The sequence below is a fragment of the Petromyzon marinus genome, chromosome 78 (assembly GCF_048934315.1).
Source record: "Petromyzon marinus isolate PM22_M1 ecotype Great Lakes invasive population chromosome 78, UKy_Petmar_22M1.pri1.0, whole genome shotgun sequence".
Taxonomy (NCBI): Eukaryota; Metazoa; Chordata; class Hyperoartia; order Petromyzontiformes; family Petromyzontidae; genus Petromyzon; species Petromyzon marinus.
Window position 1 is genome coordinate 1,786,077 of NC_133744.1, and position 20,925 is coordinate 1,807,001.

At 54.2% G+C, this 20,925-nt stretch overlaps 1 protein-coding gene across 1 annotated transcript; it reads right to left on the reverse strand.

Moving 5' to 3' along the window:
- Positions 1 to 414: 414 nt before the first annotated feature.
- On the reverse strand, positions 415 to 19,461 carry LOC116957599 (uncharacterized). Its single transcript, XM_076056872.1, has 5 exons — positions 19,338 to 19,461; positions 18,121 to 18,188; positions 13,790 to 13,902; positions 4,981 to 5,069; positions 415 to 2,229 (listed from the first exon to the last, which is right to left on the reverse strand). Exons 1-5 carry the CDS (start codon positions 19,459 to 19,461, stop codon positions 1,814 to 1,816), a joined length of 810 nt encoding a protein of 269 aa, XP_075912987.1. The 3' UTR covers positions 415 to 1,813.
- Between the last annotated feature and the right edge of the window lie 1,464 nt (positions 19,462 to 20,925).

Consider the following 20,925-nt stretch of genomic DNA (forward strand, 5'->3'; position numbering starts at 1 on the left):
TGAACGCATTCATGAGCTCGGGTCGAGCAGTTAAATCATTGTCGGCCAGTTATTAGCATTTCCACGTCAAGGAGTGTAAACCATCATCACGCGAAGTCCACTCATCTTGGCAGCAGTAGCAGCGGTTTTTCGCTCAGCCATCGAACAAAGACGGTGGTCACGTGACGCTAACAGATGTGCTGCTTCTGCAGCCGTCTGGAACGCTCTTCCTTCCGATATTAGGAAGCCACTGGGAGATATCATGCTGCTTCTTGCTGCTGTGTTTAGTTTGTTGTTCATCTCCCGCACCTCCGATTAGCACGGTTGGCTACGTACGGTGCCAAAGAAGTTCAACATTCATACAACATATGTACATACAACATACAGACATACAACATACAGTCATACAACGTACAAACATACAAAAGGCAACCATTGCAAGGACAACGCAAATATCAATGCATTTATGGCTCGGGTCGAGCAGTTATATCACGGCCATCGTGAACCCACCCACCGACACGGCCATCGTGAACCGCACCCACTGACCCGGCCATTGTGAAACCCACCCACTGGCCCGCCCATTGTGAAACCCACCCACTGACCTGGCCATTGTGAACCCCATGCCCTCACTCCCACTGTCTCCGTCTTGAATCTCGTTGTCTTCAAGTGTCCTCACGATTGTCCATGACGCACTTCCTTCCTCCACCACCTCATCCACCACCTCCACCACCACCTCCACCACTTCCAACAACAACAACAACAACCGCCATTCGCCACTAAGTGGCGGTGATGAGACCACGGTGCTTGCGCCAGGCTAAGTGCGCTTTAAAGCCACGTGAAGTGTCGCAGGCCCACTAGCAGGAGGTCAGTGGACGAGACCTAGCAAGTGCCATGGGTTGACTCACTGAGATGAATGGCCGATGCACCACCTGTGCCCCCTACTGTGCCAACCTGCTGTGCTTTAGCCACCTGGCGCTCCGCTCGTTGTTGTGAGCGTCGCTCCTCCGCCCTCCGTCTCCGTTGTTGTTGGAGGGCGACTGCCTCCAACTGCCCAGTAGCGTCCTTCACGAGCCCCCTCCACAGAGGCTGATCTTGACACCGCTGGTACCAGTCATCGGCAAGTCCACTCAGCTCCACGTCCTCCTGTACCACATCATTCCATCTCTTCTCTAGCCCATGCCACTTCCATTTAGCCCCCTCTATCCAGTCGAACAAAAACTGTTTAGGCAAGCAGTGGCTGGGCATGTGGACTACATGACCCAGCCCACGCAGCCTGCCAAAGGAGCTCACTGATGGGACTTAGTCCAGACCTTTCAAGGATTTGTGAGCTCCTCACACAATTCAGCCTGGTTAACCCCAGGATGGATCATAGGCAGACCAGCATTAATGTTTCTAACCAGTGCCGATGTTCCATTAGAGGGGTCCACATTACAGAAGCATAGAGAAGGGAGGGCATGACCGTGAACGAGAAGACCGGACGCTTCATGTGGAGCAACAGATGAGGAAGCTTCCACACAGCGCTACACAGCCGATGAAAAGGCAATTCCGCTGACAGATTCGGAGACCTCTTCTGTCACACCGGAGCTGATCATAAACAAAATGCCCAGGTATGGAAACCTCTCCACTCTCTCCACAACTGCTCCATCACCAATTGGGAGTTGAGGGGGTGGAGTGTTTGATGACACAAAATGCCCAGGCACCACCTCCTCCACCTCCTCCATCACGAATTCCACCACCACCTCCACCACCTCCTCCATCACCAAATCCTCCACCACCTTCTCCACCACCTCCTCCACCGCCAACTCCACCAACTCCTCCTCCACCACCTCGAAGGTCACGGTGACCCAGTGCCCACGGTCATATCCCCAGCGCGACCTCCTCCACCTCCTCCTGCGACGTCACCCCTCCACGAGGTGGTGGACGATGCCACGAGCGCGGCCGCTGCCGCTACCGCATTGATGGTGGACGATGAGGAGGAGGAGGAGGTGGACGAGGAGGTGGACGAGGAGGTGGACGAGGTGGTGGTGGATGAGGTCGAGCTGGTGGTGGACTGGTCACGCAACAAGGCGACGAGGAAGTCAATGTAGCGCATGGCCAGCCGCAGGATCTCGTTCTTGCTGAGCTTGCGGTCGGGGGGGTGTGTGGGCAGCAGGCGACGGAGCTCGGAGAAGGCCCCGTTCACGTTCTGCTGGCGCCAGCGCTCGCGGCTGTTAGTGAAGATCCGGCGCACAAGCTTCTGTGGGGAGCCGGCTGGGGGAGGAGTAGGGGGGAGGTGAGGGAGGAGGTCGCCGAATCTCGTGAAGTGAGAAGTGGGGGGCAGACGCGGGCGGGGGACACGGGGAGGCGCGCTGGTAGACACGGCAGGAAGCTCAGAAGGAGGAGAGCGGGGAAGTAGCCGACTCTCGTGAAGTGAGATGCGGGGAAGGAGACGTCGGGAGACGCGTGGAGACACAAGGAGACGCGTGGAGACACAAGGAGACGCGTGGAGACACAAGGAGACGCGTGGAGACACAAGGAGACGTCGGGAGATGCGTGGAGACACAAGGAGATACCGGGAGACGTGTGGATACACAAGGAGATGCTGGGAGACACAAGGAGACACAAGGAGATGCTGGGAGACACAAGGAGATGCTGGGAGACACAAGGAGACACAAGGAGATTCTGGGAGACACAAGGAGATGCGTGGAGACACAAGGAGATACCGGGAGACGTGTGGAGACACAAGGAGATACCGGGAGACGCGTGGAGACACAAGGAGATGCTGGGAGACACAAGGAGACACAAGGAGATGCTGGGAGACACAAGGAGACACAAGGAGATGCGTGGAGACACAAGGAGATGCGTGGAGACACAAGGAGACGCGTGGAGACACAAGGAGACGCGTGGAGACACAAGGAGACGCGTGGAGACACAAGGAGACGTCGGGAGATGCGTGGAGACACAAGGAGATACCGGGAGACGTGTGGATACACAAGGAGATGCTGGGAGACACAAGGAGACACAAGGAGATGCTGGGAGACACAAGGAGATGCTGGGAGACACAAGGAGACACAAGGAGATTCTGGGAGACACAAGGAGATGCGTGGAGACACAAGGAGATACCGGGAGACGTGTGGAGACACAAGGAGATACCGGGAGACGCGTGGAGACACAAGGAGATGCTGGGAGACACAAGGAGACACAAGGAGATGCTGGGAGACACAAGGAGACACAAGGAGATGCGTGGAGACACAAGGAGATGCGTGGAGACACAAGGAGATACCGGGAGACGTGTGGAGTCACAAAGAGATGCCGGGAGATGCGTGGAGACACAAGGAGATGCTGGGAGACACAAGGAGACACAAGGAGATGCTGGGAGACACAAGGAGATGCGTGGAGACACAAGGAGATGCGTGGAGACACAAGGAGATACCGGGAGACGTGTGGAGACACAAGGAGATACCGGGAGACGCGTGGAGACACAAGGAGATGCTGGGAGACACAAGGAGACACAAGGAGATGTTGGGAGACACAAGGAGATGCTGGGAGACACAAGGAGATGCGTGGAGACACAAGGAGACACAAGGAGATGCTGGGAGACACAAGGAGACACAAGGAGATGGGTGGAGACACAAGGAGATGCGTGGAGACACAAGGAGATACCGGGAGACGTGTGGAGACACAAAGAGATGCCGGGAGATGCGTGGAGACACAAGGAGATGCTGGGAGACACAAGGAGACACAAGGAGATGCGTGGAGACACAAGGAGATGCGTGGAGACACAAGGAGATGCGTGGAGACACAAGGAGATACCGGGAGACGTGTGGAGACACAAGGAGATACCGGGAGACGCGTGGAGACACAAGGAGATGCTGGGAGACACAAGGAGACACAAGGAGATGTTGGGAGACACAAGGAGACACAAGGAGATGCTGGGAGACACAAGGAGATGCGTGGAGATGCGTGGAGACACAAGGAGACACAAGGAGACGCGTGGAGACACAAGGAGATGTGTGGAGACACAAGGAGATGCGTGGGGACACAAGGAGATGCTGGGAGACACGAGAAGATGCAGGAAGATGCGAGAAGATGTGGGAAGACACGTGGAGACACAAGGAGATGCGTGGAGACACAAGGAGATGCTGGGAGGCAGGTGAAGGTACAGGCAGGGAACATAGAGACATGGTGAGGGGTGGGTAAGTGAGCAGTTAGGTGAGCGGTAGGTATGTGAGCAGGTAGGTGAGGGGTAGGTGAGGAAGTAGGTGAGTGGTAGGTAGGTGAGCCGGTAGGTGAGCAAGTATGTGAGTGGTAGGTATATGAGCAGGAAGGTGAGGGGTAGGTGAGGAGGTAGGTGAGTGGTAGATAGGTGAGCAGGTAGGTCAGCACGTAGGTGAGTGGTAGGTAGGTGAATGGTAGCTGGTGAGCAAGTAGGTGAGGAGTGGGTAGGTGAGAAGGTTGGTAGGTGAGCGGGTAGGTGAGCAGTAGGTAGGTGAGCAGGTAGGTGAGCGATAGGTAGGTGAGGGGTAGGTGAGCAGGAAAATGAGGGGTAGGTAGGTGAGGGGTGGGTAGGTGAGCAGGTAGGTAAGAGGTGGGTAGATGGGTAGGTAAGTGAGCTTTAGGTAGGTGAAGGTGGATAGATGAGTGGGTGGGTATATAAGGTGTAGGTAGGTGAGTGGGTGGGTCGCTGAGCAGGTGGGTCGGTGAGTAAGTAGGCGAGTGGGTAGGAGAGATATGGATATGTGAGGTGTAGGTAGGTGAGTGGGTGAGTAGGTGAGCAGATAGCTAGGGGTAGGTGAGCAGGTAGGTAAGCGGTAGTTAGGTGAATGGTAGGAAGGTCAGGAGGAAGGTGAGCAGGTAGGTGAGGAATGGGTTGGTGAGCGGGATGGTAGGTGAGCAGGTAGGCAAGCAGGTAGGTAAGGGGTAGGTAGGTGAGGGGTAGGTGAGGGTGGGTAGGTAGGTGAGCTGGTAGGTGAGTGGGTAGGTAGGTGAACAGGTAGGTGAGCAGGTAGGTGAGAGGGTTACTTTCTCCGATCTCGTAGTCGAAGGGCAGAGGTCTTCGCTTCAGCCTTGCGTGTTGTGCCGAGGGAAACCCAGCAGACACCACAAACGCCCTGGGGAGGAATGAGGGGTTCACAATGGCGATGTCAAGGGGGTTCTCAATGGCCATTTCAGTGGGCGGGTGCGTTTACAATGGGCGTGAGGGTGGGTGGGTCCACGATGGCCCTGTTTGTGGTTGGGTGGGTTCCGGAAGGACGTGTCCGTGGGAGGGTGGGTTCACGATGGCCAGGTTTGTGGGTGGGTGGGTTCCCGATGGTCGTGTCCGTAGGGGGGTGGGTTCACAATGGCGGTATCTGTGGGTGGGGGGTTGAGTTCACGATGGCCATGTCTGTGGGTGGTTGGGGTCACAATGGCCATTTCTGTGGGTGGGTGGATTCCCGATGGTCCTGTCTGTGGGTGGGTGGGCTCACGATGGCCGTGTCTGTAGTTGGGTGGATTGACGATGGGAGTGTCTTTGGGTGGGTGGGTTCACTATGTATGTTGGTATGTGGGTTCATGATGGCCGTGTCTGTGGGTGGGTGGTTTTACGAGTTCCGTTTCGGTGGATGGGATCACGATGGCTGTGTTTGTGGCTGGTTGCTTCACGATGGCCGGTTTGTGGGTGGGTGGGCTCCCAATCGCCATGTCTGACTGTGGGTGGTTGGTTCACGATGGCCGTGTGTGTGGCCGGGTTCAGGATGATCTGATCTGTGGGTGTGTGGGTTCACGATGGCCATGTCTGTGGGCCGTTGGCTGTAGGGTTGGTGGGTTCCAGATGGCCATCTCTGTGGGTGGGTTCACGATGGCCGTGTCTGTGGTTGGGATCACGATGGCCATGTCTCTGGGTGGGTGGCTGGGTCAGTTCACAATTGTTGTTTCTGTGGGTGAGTTCACGATGGCTGTGTCTGTTGGTTCACGATGGCCGTGTCTGTGAAAGGGTGGGTTAATGATCGCCGTGTCTCTGAGTAGGTGGGTTTACGATGGCCATCTTTTTGGGTGGGTTGGGTTCCCTATGGCCGTGTCTGTGGGTCGGTAGGTTCACAATGGTCATGTCTGTGGGTGGGCTCACAATGGCCGTTTTTGTGTGTGGGTGGGTTCACGATGACCATGTCTGTTGGTGGGTGGGTTCACGATGGCTGTGTTTGTGGGTGAGTGGGCTCACGATGACCATGTCTGTTGGTAGGTGGGTAGACGATTGTCATGTCTGTGGGTCGGTGGGTTCACGATGGCCGTGTCTGTTGTTGAGTTGGTGGGTTACAGATGGCAGTGTCTGTGTGTGGGTTAACAATGGCCGTGTCTCTGGGTGGATGGGTTCGCGATGGCCGTGTCTCTGGGTTGGTGAGTGGGTTCACAATGGTCATTCATGTCTGTCGGAGGGCTCACGTTGGCCGTGTCTATGGGTGGGTGGGTAAGTTGACGATTGCCGTGTCTGTGGGTGGGTGTGTGGGTTAACGATGGCCATGTCTATGAGTGGGTGAGCTTACAATGGCCATATCTGTAGGTGGCTGGGTTCATGATGGCCATGTCTCTGGGTGGGTGGGTTCACAATTTTCTTTTCTGTGGGTGGGATCACGATAGCCATGTCTGTGTCTGGTTGGTTCATAATGGCCGTGTTCGTGGGTGGGTGGGTTCACAATGGCCGTGTTTGTGGGTGGATTCACGACAGTCATGTCTGTAGGTGGATGGGTTCATGATGGCCATGTCTGTGGGTGAGTTTACGATTTCTGTTTCTGTGGGTGGAATCACGATGGCCGTGTCTATGGGTGGTTGGTTCACGATGGCCGTGTCTATTGGTTGGTTCACGATGGACGTGTCTGTGGGTGGGGAGTTGAGTTAACGATGGCCATGTTTGTGGGTGGTTGGGGTCACGATGGCCGTTTCAGTGTGTGGGTGGGTTGGTTCATGATGGCCATGTCTGTGGGTGGTTGGGTTCACAATGGTCGTGTCTGAGTGTGGGTGGGTTCACAATGGCCGTGTATGCGGCCGGGATCACGGTGGTCAGATCTGTGAGCCGTTGGCTAAGAATGGCTGTGTGTTTTTGTAGGGTTGGTGGGTTCCAGATGGCCATCTCTGTGGGTGGGTTCACAATGGCCGTGTCTGTGGTTGGATCCACGATGGCTGTGTCTCTGGTTGGGTCCACGATGGCCGTGTCTGTGGGTGGGTTCACAATGGCTGTATCTGTGGGTGGGTGGGTTCATGATGGCCGTGTCTGTGTGTGGGTGGGTTCACGATGGCCATGTCTGTGGGTGATTTGGTTCATGATTGCCATGTCTGTCGGTGGGTTCAGGATAGTCGTGTTTTTGAGTGAGTTAGTTCACAATGGCCGTATCTTTTGTTGGTTTGGCGAGTGTCAGATGACTGTGTCTGTGGGTGAGTTGACGATGGTGGTGTCTGTGGGTGGGTGGGTTCACGATTTCCGTTTCTGTGGATGTGTTCAAGATGGCCATGTCTGTGGGTGGGTGGGTTCGCGATGGCCGTGTCTGTGGGTGGGTGGGTTCACAATGGACGTGTCTGTGGGTGGGTGGGTAGGTGAATTGACGATTGGCGTTTCTGTGGGTGGATTCACGATGGCCGTGTCTGTGAGTGGGTGGGCTCACAATGGCCATGTCTGTAGGTGGATGGGTTCATGATGGCCATGTTTGTGGGTGGGTGGGTTCAAGATTTTATTTTCTGTGGGTGGGATAACGATGGCCTTGTCGGTGGCTGGTTGGTTCCCAATGGCCGTGTTTTTGGGTGGGTTCACGATGGCCTTGTCTGTTGGTGGGTGGGTTCACGATAGCCATGTCTGTGCGTGGGTGGATTCACGATGGCCGTGTGTCTGGGTTGGTGTGCGGAACCACGATGGCCATGTCTCTGGGTGGGTGGCTGGGTCAGCTCACAATTGTTGTTTCTGTGGGTGAGTTCACGATGGCTGTGTCTGTGGGTGGTTGGTTCACGATGGCCGTGTCTGTGGATGGGTGGGTTAATGATCGCCGTGTCTCTGAGTGGGTGGGTTTACGATGGCCATCTTTTTGGGTGGGTTCCCTATGGCCGTGTCTGTGGGTCGGTAGGCTCACAATAGTCATATCTGTGGGTGGGCTTACAATGGCCGTTTTTTGTGGGTGGGTGGGCTCACGATGACCATGTCTGTTGGTGGGTTGGTGGGTTCCAGATGGCCGTGTCTGTGTGTGGGTTAACGATGGCCGTGTCTCTGGGTGGATGGGATCGCAATGGCAGTGTCTCTGGGTGGATGGGTTCACGATGGCCGTGACTGTTGGTGGAATGGATCACGATGGCCGTGTATCTGGGATGGTGGGTGAGTTGACGATTACCGTGTCTGTGGGTGGGTGCGTGGGTTAACGATGACTATGTCTATGAGTGGGTGGCTTACAATGGCCATATCTGTAGGTGGCTGGGTTCATGATGGCCATGTCTGTGGGTGGGTGGGTTCACGATTTTCTTTTCTGTGGGTGGGATCACGATGGCCATGCCTGTGTCTGGTTGGTTCATGATGGCCGTGTTTGTGGGTGGGTGGGTTCATAATGGCCGTGTCTGTGTGTGGGTTCACGATGGTCATGTCTGAGGGTCGGTGAGTTCAGGATGTCTGTGTCTGTTGTTGGGTTGGTGAGTTGCAGATGGCCATTTCTGTGGGTGGGTTCACCATGGCTGTGTCTGTGGGTGGGTGGGTTCACAATGGTCATGTCTGTAGGTGGGAGGGCTCACAATGGCCTTTTTTGTGGGTGGGTGTTCTCACGATGACTATGTCTGTTGGTGGGTGGGTTCACGATAGCCGTGTCTGTTGGTGGGTGCATGGATTCACGATGGCCGTGTCTGTGTGTGGGTAGTTTCACGATGGCTCGTGTTTGTGGGTGGGTGGGCTCACGATGGCCATGTCTGTAGGTGGGTGGGTTCACGATGGCTGTGTTTGTGGGTGGGTGGGTTCACAATAGCCGTAGCCATGGGTGGGTGGGTTCACAATGTCTGTGTTTGTTGGTGGCTAGGTGAGTTCGCAATGGCCGTAGCCATGGGTCGGTGGGTTAACGATTGTCATGTCTGTGGGTCGGTGGGCTCACGATGGCCGTGTCTCTGGGTGGATGGGTTCACGATGGTCATGTCTCTGGGTGGTTGGGTTAATGATCGCCGTGTCTCTGGGTGGGTCGGTTCACAATGGCCATGTCTGTGGGTGGGTGGGTGCGTTCACAATTTCCTTTTCTGTCGGTGGGATCACGATGGCCATGTCTGTGGCTAGTTGGTTCACGATGGCCGTGTCTGTGGGTGGGTGGGCTCACGATGACCATGTCTGTTGGTGGGTTGGTGGGTTCCAGATGGCGGTGTCTGTGTGTGGGTTAACGATGGCCGTGTCTCTGGGTGGATGGGATCGCAATGGCGGTGTCTCTGGGTGGATGGGTTCACGATGGCCGTGACTGTTGGTGGAATGGATCACGATGGCCGTGTCTCTGGGATGGTGGGTGAGTTGACGATTACCGTGTCTGTGGGTGGGTGCGTGGGTTAACGATGACCATGTCTATGAGTGGGTGGGCTTACAATGGCCATATCTGTAGGTGGCTGGGTTCATGATGGCCATGTCTGTGGGTGGGTGGGTTCACGATTTTCTTTTCTGTCGATGGGATCACGATGGCCATGCCTGTGTCTGGTTGGTTCATGATGGCCGTGTTTGTGGGTGGGTGGGTTCATAATGGCCGTGTCTGTGGGTGGGTTCACGATGGTCATGTCTGAGGGTCGGTGAGTTCAGGATGTCTGTGTCTGTTGTTGGGTTGGTGAGTTGCAGATGGCCATTTCTGTGGGTGGGTTCACCATGGCCGTGTCTGTGGGTGGGTGGGTACACAATGGTCATGTCTGTAGGTGGGAGGGCTCACAATGGCCTTTTTTGTGGGTGGGTGTTCTCACGATGACCATGTCTGTTGGTGGGTGGGTTCACGATGGCCGTGTCTGTTGGTGGGTGCATGGATTCACGATGGCCGTGTCTGTGTGTGGGTAGTTTCACGATGGCTCGTGTTTGTGGGTGGGTGGGCTCACGATGACCATGTCTGTAGGTGGGTGGGTTCACGATGGCTGTGTTTGTGGGTGGGTGGGTTCACGATGGTCATGTCTCTAGGTGGTTGGGTTAATGATCGCCGTGTCTCTGGGTGGGTCGGTTCACAAAGGCCATGATTGTGAGTGGGTTGGTGCGTTCACAATTTCCTTTTCTGTCGGTGGGATCACGATGGCCATGTCTGTGGCTAGTTGGTTTACGATGGCCGTGTCTGTGGGTGGGTGGGCTCACGATGGCAGTTTCTGTGGGTGGGTGGTCTCACGAAGGCCATGTCTGTTGGTGAGTGGGTTCACAATGGGCATGTTTCTGGGGAGGTGGCTGGGTGGGTTCACAATGGCAGTGTTTTTTGGGTAGGTGGGCTCACATTGGACATTTTTGTGGGTGGGTGGGCTCACGATGGCCATGTCTGTGGGTGGCTGGTTTCATGATGGCCTTTTCTGTGAGTGGGTGGGTGGGCTGGTTCATGATGTTCGTGACTTTGAGTGGGTGCATTCACAATTTCCTTTTCTGTGGGTGGGATCACGATGGCCATGTCTGTGTCTGGTTGGTTCATAATGGCCGTGTTTGTGGGTGGGTGGGTTCACAATAGCCGTGTCTGTGGGTGGGTTTACGATGGTCATGTCTGAGGGTCGGTGAGTTCAGGATGTCTGTTGTTTGGTTGGTGGATTGCAGATGGCCATTTCTGTGGGTGGGTTCACCATGGCCGTGTCTGTGGTTGGGTGGATTCATGATGGCCATCTCTGTTGGTGGATGGGTTCATGATGGCCATGTTTCTGGGTGAGTGGCTGGGTGGGTTCACAATTGTTGTTTCTGCGGGTGAGTTCACGATGGCTGTGTCTGTGGGTGGTTGGGTTAATGATCGCCGTGTCTCTGGGTGGGCGGGTTCACAATGGCCATGTGTTTTGGGTGGGTGGGCTCACAATGGCCGTGTCTGTGGGTGGGTGGGTTCATGATGGCCCTGTCTGAGGGGCGGTGGGTTCAGGATGTCTGTGTCTGTTGTTGGGTTGGTGGGTTGCAGATGGTCGTGTCTGTGTGTGGGTTCACGATAGCCGTGTCTATGGGTGGGTGGATTCACAATCGCCGTGTCTGTGGGAGGGTTCCCGATGGCCGTGTCTGAGGGTGGATTCACGATCATCATGTTTGTTGGTGGATGGGTTCATGATGGCTGTGTCTCTGGGTTGGTGAATGGGTTCATGAGAGCTATTTCTGTGGGTGGGTTCACAATTGCCTTTTCTGTGGGTGGGTTGACGATGGCCATGTCTGTGGGTGGTTGGTTGACGATGGCCATGTCTGTGGGTGATTCACGATTTCTATTTTTGTGGGTGATTGTTTTACGATGGCCATATTTGTGGGTGGCTGGGTTCACGATGGCCGGGTTCACGATGGCCGTGTCTCTGGGTGGGTGGATTCCCAATGGCCGTGTCTATGAGTGGCTTCATGATGGCCGTGTCTCTGGGTGGGTGGATTCCCAATGGCCGTGTCTATGAGTGGCTTCACGATGGCCGTGTCCATGGGTGGTTGGGTCATGATGGCCGTGTCTGTGGGTTGGTGGGTTCCCGATCGCCGTGTCTGTAGGAGGGTTTATGATGGCCATGTCTGTGGGTGGGTGGGTGGATTCATGATGGCCGTGTCTGTGGGTAGGTTCACAATAGGCATATCTATGGGTGGGTGCGTTCAAAATCGCCGTGTCTGTGGGAGGGTTCACGATGGCCTTGTCTGTGGGTGTGTGGATTCACGATGGCCGTGTCTGTGGGTGGGTGGGTTCACAATAGGCGTGTCTGTAGGTGGGTGAATTTCACAATAGTCGTGTCTGTAGGTGGCTGGGTTCACAATGGCCGTGTCTGTGGGTCGGTGAGTTCATGATGGCTATGTCTGTGGGTGGATTCGCAATGGCCGTGTCTGTGGGTCGGTGAGTTCATGATGGCTATGTCTGTGGCTGGGTTCACAATGGCCGTGTCTGTGGGTCGGTGAGTTCACGATGGCTATGTCTGTGGGTGGATTCGCAATGGCCGTGTCTGTGGGTCGGTGAGTTCACGATGGCTATGTCTGTGGCTGGGTTCACAATGGCCGTGTCTGTGGGTCGGTGAGTTCATGATGGCTATGTCTGTGGGTGGATTCGCAATGGCCGCGTCTGTGGGTCGGTGACATCACGATGGCTATGTCTGTGGGTGGATTCGCAATGGCCGCGTCTGTGGGTCGGTGAGTTCACGATGGCTATGTCTCTGGCTGGGTTCACAATGGCCGTGTCTGTGGGTCGGTGAGTTCACGATGGCTATGTCTCTGGCTGGGTTCACAATGGCCGTGTCTGTGGGTCGGTGAGTTCACGATGGCTATGTCTGTGGCTGGGTTCGCAATGGCCGTGTCTGTGGGTCGGTGAGTTCACGATGGCTATGTCTCTGGCTGGGTTCACAATGGCCGTGTCTGTGGGTCGGTGAGTTCACGATGGCTATGTCTCTGGCTGGGTTCACAATGGCCGTGTCTGTGGGTCGGTGAGTTCACGATGGCTATGTCTGTGGGTGGGTTCGCAATGGCCGTGTCTGTGGGTCGGTGAGTTCACGATGGCTATGTCTGTGGCTGGGTTCGCAATGGCCGTGTCTGTGGGTCGGTGAGTTCACGATGGCTATGTCTGTGGGTGGGTTCACAATGGCCGTGTCTGTGGGTCGGTGAGATCACGATGGCTATGTCTGTGGCTGGGTTCACAATGGCCGTGTCTGTGGGTCGGTGAGTTCACGATGGCTATGTCTGTGGGTGGGTTCGCAATGGCCGTGTCTGTGGGTCGGTGAGTTCACGATGGCTATGTCTGTGGGTGGATTCGCAATGGCCGTGTCTGTGGGTCGGTGAGTTCACGATGGCTATGTCTGTGGCTGGGTTCGCAATGGCCGTGTCTGTGGGTCGGTGAGTTCACGATGGCTATGTCTGTGGGTGGGTTCACAATGGCCGTGTCTGTGGGTCGGTGAGTTCACGATGGCTATGTCTGTGGCTGGGTTCACAATGGCCGTGTCTGTGGGTCGGTGAGTTCACGATGGCTATGTCTCTGGCTGGGTTCGCAATGGCCGTGTCTGTGGGTCGGAGAGTTCACGATGGCTATGTCTGTGGCTGGGTTCACAATGGCCGTGTCTGTGGGTCGGTGAGTTCACGATGGCTATGTCTGTGGGTGGGTTCGCAATGGCCGTGTCTGTGGGTCGGTGAGTTCACGATGGCTATGTCTGTGGCTGGGTTCGCAATGGCCGTGTCTGTGGGTCGGTGAGTTCACGATGGCTATGTCTGTGGGTGGGTTCACAATGGCCGTGTCTGTGGGTCGGTGAGATCACGATGGCTATGTCTCTGGCTGGGTTCGCAATGGCCGTGTCTGTGGGTCGGTGAGATCACGATGGCTATGTCTGTGGCTGGGTTCACAATGGCCGTGTCTGTGGGTCGGTGAGATCACGATGGCTATGTCTGTGGCTGGGTTCACAATGGCCGTGTCTGTGGGTCGGTGAGTTCACGATGGCTATGTCTCTGGCTGGGTTCACAATGGCCGTGTCTGTGGGTCGGTGAGTTCACGATGGCTATGTCTGTGGGTGGGTTCGCAATGGCCGTGTCTGTGGGTCGGTGAGTTCACGATGGCTATGTCTGTGGCTGGGTTCGCAATGGCCGTGTCTGTGGGTCGGTGAGTTCACGATGGCTATGTCTGTGGGTGGGTTCACAATGGCCGTGTCTGTGGGTCGGTGAGTTCACGATGGCTATGTCTGTGGGTGGGTTCGCAATGGCCGCGTCTCTCACCCGTAGGGTCCCATGAGTGGGGGAGGGCCGAAGGGGATGAGGAGAGGGTGGGGGCCGTGACCTCCACCCTTAGCCCCACAGAGTCCCAAGTCAATCACAGGGACGCACACCGCCTACATGGGGAGCGGGGGGGGGGGGGGCGGGGGGACATGAGGGATCAAGGTAAGTGAGAGTTCGAGTGAATGAGTGAATGTCCAAGTGAATGTCCGAGTGAGTGCCCAAGTGAGTGTTTGTCCGAGTGAGTGTGTGTCTGAGTGACTGTGTGTCCGAGTGAGTGTCCACGTGAATGAGTGTTGGAGTGAGTAAGTGTCCACTTGAGTGAGTGTCTGCGTGTGTCAGTTAGTGTCCGCATGAGTGAGTGGCTGAGTGAGTGAGTGAGTGTCCAAGTGAGTGAGAGAGTGTTCGAGTGACTGCGTGTTTGGGTGAATGAGTGAATGTCTGAGTGAATGTCCCAGTGAGCGTGTGCCTGAGTGAGTGTCCGATTGAGTGTAGGAGTGAGTGAGTGTTTCAGTCCATGATTGAGAATCCGAGTGAGTGTTCGAGTGAGTGTCCGAGTAAGTGAGTGTCCGAGTGAGTGAGTGGCTGAGTGAGTCGGTGTCCGAGTAAGTGAGTGAGTGTCCGAGTGAGTGAGTGGCTGAGTGAGTGATTGAGTATTCGAGTGAGTGAGTGTCCGAGTGAGTGTCCGAGTGAGTGAGTGAGTGAGTGTCCGAGTGAGTGAGTGGCTGAGTGAGTGATTGAGTATTCGAGTGAGTGAGTGTCCGAGTGAGTGTCCGAGTGAGTGAGTGAGTGTCCGAGTGAGTTTCCAAGTGAGTGAGTGTACAAGTGAGTGAGTGTACAAGTGAGTGAGTGGCTGAGTGAGTGAGTGGCTGAGTGAGTGTCCAAGTGAGTGAGTGGCTGAGTGAGTTATTGAGTGTTCGAGTGAGTGGATGTCCGAGTGAGTGAGTGTCCGAGTGAGTGAGTGAGTGTCCGAGTAAGTGAGTGAGTGTCCGAGTAAGTGTCCAAATGAGTAAGTGTCCGAGTAAGTGAGTGTCTGAGTGAGTGAGTGTCCAAGTGAGTGAGTGTCCGAGTGAGTGAGTGTCCATGTGAGTGAGTGTCCAAGTGAGTGAGTGTCCGAGTGAGTGAGTGTCCGAGTAAGTGAGTGTCCGAGTGAGTGAGTGTCCGAGTGAGTGAGTGTCCGAGTGAGTGAGTGTCCGAGTGAGTGAGTGAGTGAGTGAGTGGTTGAGTGAGTGTCCGAGTGAGTGAATGTCCAAGTGAGTGAATATCCGAGTGAGTGAGTGTCCGAGTGAGTGAGTGTCCGATTGAGTGAGTGAGTGCTCGAGTGAGTGAGTGGTTGAGTGAGTGAGAGAGAGAGTGAGTGAGTGTGAGAGTGAGAGAGTGAGTGAGTGAGTGTGAAAGTGAGTGAGAGAGTGAGTGAGTGTTCGAGTGAGTGAGTGTTCGAGTGAGTGAGTGGTTGAGTGAGTGAGAGAGTGAGTGAGTGTGAGCGTGAGAGAGTGAGTGAGTGAGTGTGAGAGTGAGTGAGAGAGTGAGTGAGTGTGAGAGTGAGTGAGAGAGTGAGTGAGTGTGAGTGAGTGATTGGAAGGATGCCCTGGTGGTCCCCCTTTTTAAGAAGGGGGACCGCACAGACTGTAACAACTACAGGGGCATTTCACTCCTCAGTGTGCCGGGAAAGGTCCTGGCAAGGATTATTCAGCATCGCCTTGCCAGGCACGCTGAGGAGAGGCTTGCGGAGCCCCAATGCAGTTTCAGGAAAGGGCGGTCCTGCACAGATGCCATATTTTCTGTCCGTCTGCTAAAGCAGAGGTGTAGGGAATTCCAAAAAGACCTATATCTCTGCTTTATTGACCTGGTCAAGGCCTATGATACCATCGGTAGGCCTGGGCTCTGGGTTGTTCTTTGTGCTTTTGGAGTACCTGACCCTCTGCTCACAATCATTAAGGACCTTCATGATGGTGAGCGGGCCAGGGTAAAACTACGTGGCCGGGAGTCAGAGCCATTCCCTGTACACCTTGGGGTGCGACAGGGATGTCCTCTAGCTCCCACATTATTTAACATCTATTTTGACCACGTAGTTCGTGAAGCCTTCAATAGCTGTACCGGGGGAATCTCCATATGGTACAGATATAATGGGAGGCTGATCGATGCCCGGGTGCGGTCAAGGGATGGCTCCCTATTGCTCAACCACGTTATGTATGCTGATGATTTGTTAATAGCTGCTCATTCAGAGGGGGAGTTGGAGACGCTGCTGCTGAGACTGGAGCGTGCCACTAAGAGATGGGGCCTTACCATCAGCCCCACCAAAACTAAGCACCTGCCTGGGTATTTTGTACCATCGGACACTACACCCCCACAACTCCCAATCGGTGATGGGGCAGTTGTGGAGAGAGTGGAGAGTTTCCCATACCTGGGCAGTGTGCTTATGACCGGCTCCAGTTTAACAGCAGAGGTCTCACTCCGAATCAGTCGAGCGGCAATATCTTTTCATCGGTTGCGTAATGCTGTGTGGAAGCTACTTGGTCTGTCGCTCCACACTAAGCTTCAGGTCTTCTCGGCCACGGTCATTCCCTCCCTTCTCTACGCTTGCGAAACGTGGACCCCCCTAATGGAACATCTTCGCCGGTTAGAAACATTTAGGCTGGCCTGCCTACGATCCGGCCTGGGTTTAACCAGACTGGATTGTGTGAGGAGCTCACAAATCTTTGAAAATCTGGGCAAGGTCCCATCGGTGAGCTCCTCCGGCGGGCAAGGCTGCGATGGCTGGGTCATGTAGCCCGCATGCCCAGCTGCCGAAACAGCTTTTGTTCGACCGGATTGAGGGGGCTAAACGGGTGCAGCACGGGCTAGGGAAGAGATGGAGTGATGTGGTACAGGAGGACGTGGAGCTGAGTGGACTTGCCGATGACTGGTACCAGCGGTGTCAAGATCGGCCTCTGTGGAGGAGGCTCGTGAAGGACGCTACTGGGCAGTTGGAGGCAGTCGCCCTCCAACAACAACGGAGGGCGGAGGAGCGACGCTCACAACAACGAGCGGAGCGCCGGGTGGCTAAAGCACAGCAAGTTGGCACAGTAGGGGGCACAGGTGGTGCATCAGCCAGTCGTCTCAGTCAGTCGACCCGTGGCACCTGGGTCTGCCCCGTGACCTCTTGCCAGCGGGCGTTCGACACTTCACGTGGCCTCAGGGTGCACATAGCCTGGCACAAACGTCGTGGTGACGTCACCGCCACTTAGTGGCGAATGGCGGTTGTTGTTGTTGAGTGAGTGTGAGAGTGAGTGAGAGAGTGAGTGAGAGAGTAAGTGTAAGAGTGAGTGTGAGATTGAGTGAGTGAGTGTCCGAGTGAGAGAGTGAGTGAGAGTGAGTGTGAGAGTGAATGTGAGTGTAAGAGTGAGAGAGTGAGTGTAAGAGTGAGTGAGTGTAAGAGTGAGCGTGAGAGCGAGTGAGTGTGAGCGTGAGAGTGAGTGAGTGTGAGAGTGAGTGTAAGAGTGAGTGTGAGAGTGAGTGTGAGAGTGAGTGTAAGAGTGAGTGTAAGTGAGTGTGAGTGAGTGTAAGTGTGAGAGTGAGTGTGTGAGTGAGAGTGAGTGTGAGTCCGAGTGAGTGTAAGAGTGTGAGTGAGAGTGAGAGAGTGAGTGAGTGAGTGTGAGAGTGAGTGAGTGTGAGAGTAAGTGAGTGAGTGTAAGAGTGAGTGTGTGAGTGTAAGAGTGAGTGAGTGAGAGAGTGAGTGTAAGAGTGAGTGTAAGTGAGTGTGAGAGTGAGTGTAAGAGTGAGTGTAAGTGAGTGTAAGTGTGAGAGTGAGTGTAAGTGTTAGTGTGTGAGAGTGAGTGAGTGTGAGAGAGAGTGTAAGAGTGAGTGTGAGAGTGAGAGAGTGAGTGTGAGAGTGAGAGAGTGAGTGTAAGTGAGTGAGTGAGTGTGAGTGTAAGAGTGAGTGAGTGAGTGTGAGTGAGTGAGTGTGAGTGTAAGTGAGTGTGAGAGTGAGTGAGTGTAAGAGTGAGTGAGTGTGAGTGTAAGAGTGAGTGAGTGTAAGTGAGTGTGAGAGTGAGTGTAAGTGAGTGTAAGTGAGTGAGTGAGAGTGTAAGTGAGTGTAAGTGAGTGAGTGAGAGAGTGAGTGTGAGAGTGAGAGTGTGTGAGTGTGAGGGTGAGTGTAAGTGAGTGTGAGTGTAAGAGTGTAAGAGTGAGTGTAAGAGTGAGTGAGTGTACGTGAGTGAGTGAGAGTGAGTGTGAGTGTAAGAGTGAGTGTAAGAGAGAGTGAGTGTAAGAGTGAGTGAGTGTACGTGAGTGAGTGAGTGTGAGTGTAAGAGTGAGTGTAAGAGTGAGTCCGAGTGAGTGTCTGGGCCTCTCACCGTCACCTCCCTCCCCGTGCTCCCCTCCCCCTCCCCGTGCCCCCCCTCCCCGTGCCCGGCCCCTCCCCCTCGCACAGCGAGTTCGACGTCCCGTGGACGTCCGGAGTCCGCCCCAACGTCGCGGCCAGCGTGACGTCGCTGCTGCGGTGTGGCTCCGATGTCGCATGCCTCCGCCGGCCCCAACCTCGGGGTGACGTCACTGCGGTGTGTGACGTCACTGTGGTGTGTGACGCCCCTCGGTGTGACGTCACGTTGGTGGGTTGTGTCATCCATTGGTGCGATGACGCTTTGCGTGGCGTCACCCCGATGCACGATGATGTCGCCACGGTGTGTGACGTCGCTTGGTGTGACGTCACTTGGTGTGACATCACTTGTTGTAACATCACCACGATGTGTGATGTTACCTCGGGGTGTGACGTGATGTGTTGTGACGTCACTATGGTGTGTGACATCATCACAGGGTGTGACGCCGCCCCAATGCATCGTGGCACTTCTTGGTGTGACGCCACCGTGGTGCGTTGTGACGTCACCATGGCGTGTGACATCACCATGGTGTGTCGTGTCCCTTGGTGTGACGTCACCATGCTGTGTTGTGACGACACCACGATGTGTTGTGACATCACCGTGGTGTTTGATATCACCACGGTGCGTTGTGACGCCCCTTGCTGTTACATGGCCACAGTGCGTTGTGACGTCACCATGGCGTGTGACGTCACCATGGCGTGTGACGTCACCACGATGTGTTGTGACGTCACCACGGTGTGTTGTGACGTCACCACGGTCTGCGAAGTCCCTTGCTACAACGCCCCTTGCCTTGGCAATGTCATGGTGCGTGATGTCACCATGGTGCGAGACGTCACCTCGATGCGTTGTGACGCCCCGTGGTGTGACGTCACTTCGATGTGTGGCATCCTGTGGTGTGACGTTGCCGTGGTGCGTGACGTCACCCAAATGTGCTGTTACGCCCCTTGGTGTGATGCCCCTTGGTGTGACGCCCCTTGGGGTGACGCCCCTTGGTGTGACGTCACTCCGATGCGTGGCATCCCTTGGTGTGACGCCCCTTGGTGTGACGCCCCTTGGGGTGACGCCCCTTGGTGTGACGTCACTCCGATGCGTGACATCCCTTGGTCTGATGCCCCTTCGTGCGACGTCCATTGGTGCGACTTTCCTCGTTATGAAGTCACTCCGATGTGTGACACCCCTCGGTATGACGTCACCGCCGCCATCGCCGCCATCGCGTGGGGTGAGGTCCAGGGGAACGACTTCGCCATCAGGAACCTCCTCCTCAACCTCCAAGTCATTCCCAATGTCTTTCTCAACATCCTCCTCGTTCTCTTCCATGCCCTCCGCATCCTCCTCCTCGTCCTCCTCCTCCACCTCCTCCTCCACCTCCACCAGCTCCTCTTCATCCTCATCATCATCCTCCTCCACCACCTCCATGTCCTCCTCCACCTCTTTCTCCTCCTCCTCAGTGGCCGTGACCTTGATGTCCACGGGTGGAGTCAGCGGTGGAGTCGCATCGTCACCAAGCGGCATCTCCGTCGTCATCATCGTTGTCTCCAAAGCCTACAACATCATACACACATACAACATACACACATACATCATACACACATACAACATACACACATACATCATACACACATACAATATACACAAATACAACATACACACCTACATCATACACACATACAACATACACACATACATCATACACACATACATCATACACACATACAACATACACACATACATCATACACACATACATCATACACACATACAACATACACACATACAACATACACACATACATCATACACACATACATCATACACACATACAACATACACACATACACACATACAACATGCACAGATACTACATACACACATACACACCTACAACATACACACCTACATCATACACACATACAACATACACACATACAACATACACACATACAACATGCACAGATACTACCTACACACATACACACCTACAACATACACACCTACAACATCATACACACATACAACATACACACATACATCATACACACATACATCATACACACATACAATATACACACATACATCATACACACATACAACATACACACATACAACATACACACATACATCATACACACATACATCATACACACATACAACATACACACATACACACATACAACATGCACAGATACTACATACACACATACACACCTACAACATACACACCTACATCATACACACATACAACATACACACATACAACATACACACATACAACATGCACAGATACTACCTACACACATACACACCTACAACATACACACCTACAACATCATACACACATACAACATACACACATACATCATACACACATACATCATACACACATACAATATACACACATACATCATACACACATACAACATACACACATACAACATACACACATACATCATACACACATACATCATACACACATACAACATACACACATACACACATACAACATGCACAGATACTACATACACACATACACACCTACAACATACACACCTACATCATACACACATACAACATACACACATACAACATACACACATACAACATGCACAGATACTACCTACACACATACACACCTACAACATACACACCTACAACATCATACACACATACAACATACACACATACAATATACACACCTACATCATACACACATACAATATACACACATACATCATACACACATACATCATACACACATACAACATACACAGCTACAACATACACAC

Bases quoted from the DNA above. Each gene is read 5' to 3' on its own strand.
- LOC116957599 (XM_076056872.1), bottom strand. From the start codon at position 19,461: ATGGAAGAGAACGAGGAGGATGTTGAGAAAGACATTGGGAATGACTTG. The intron at 13,903-18,120 runs GTGAGAGGCCCA...CTCCCCATGTAG, and splicing joins GCACGGGGAGGGAGGTGACG to GCGGTGTGCGTCCCTGTGAT. The intron at 5,070-13,789 runs GTGAGAGACGCG...ATTCCTCCCCAG, and splicing joins CCACTCATGGGACCCTACGG to GGCGTTTGTGGTGTCTGCTG.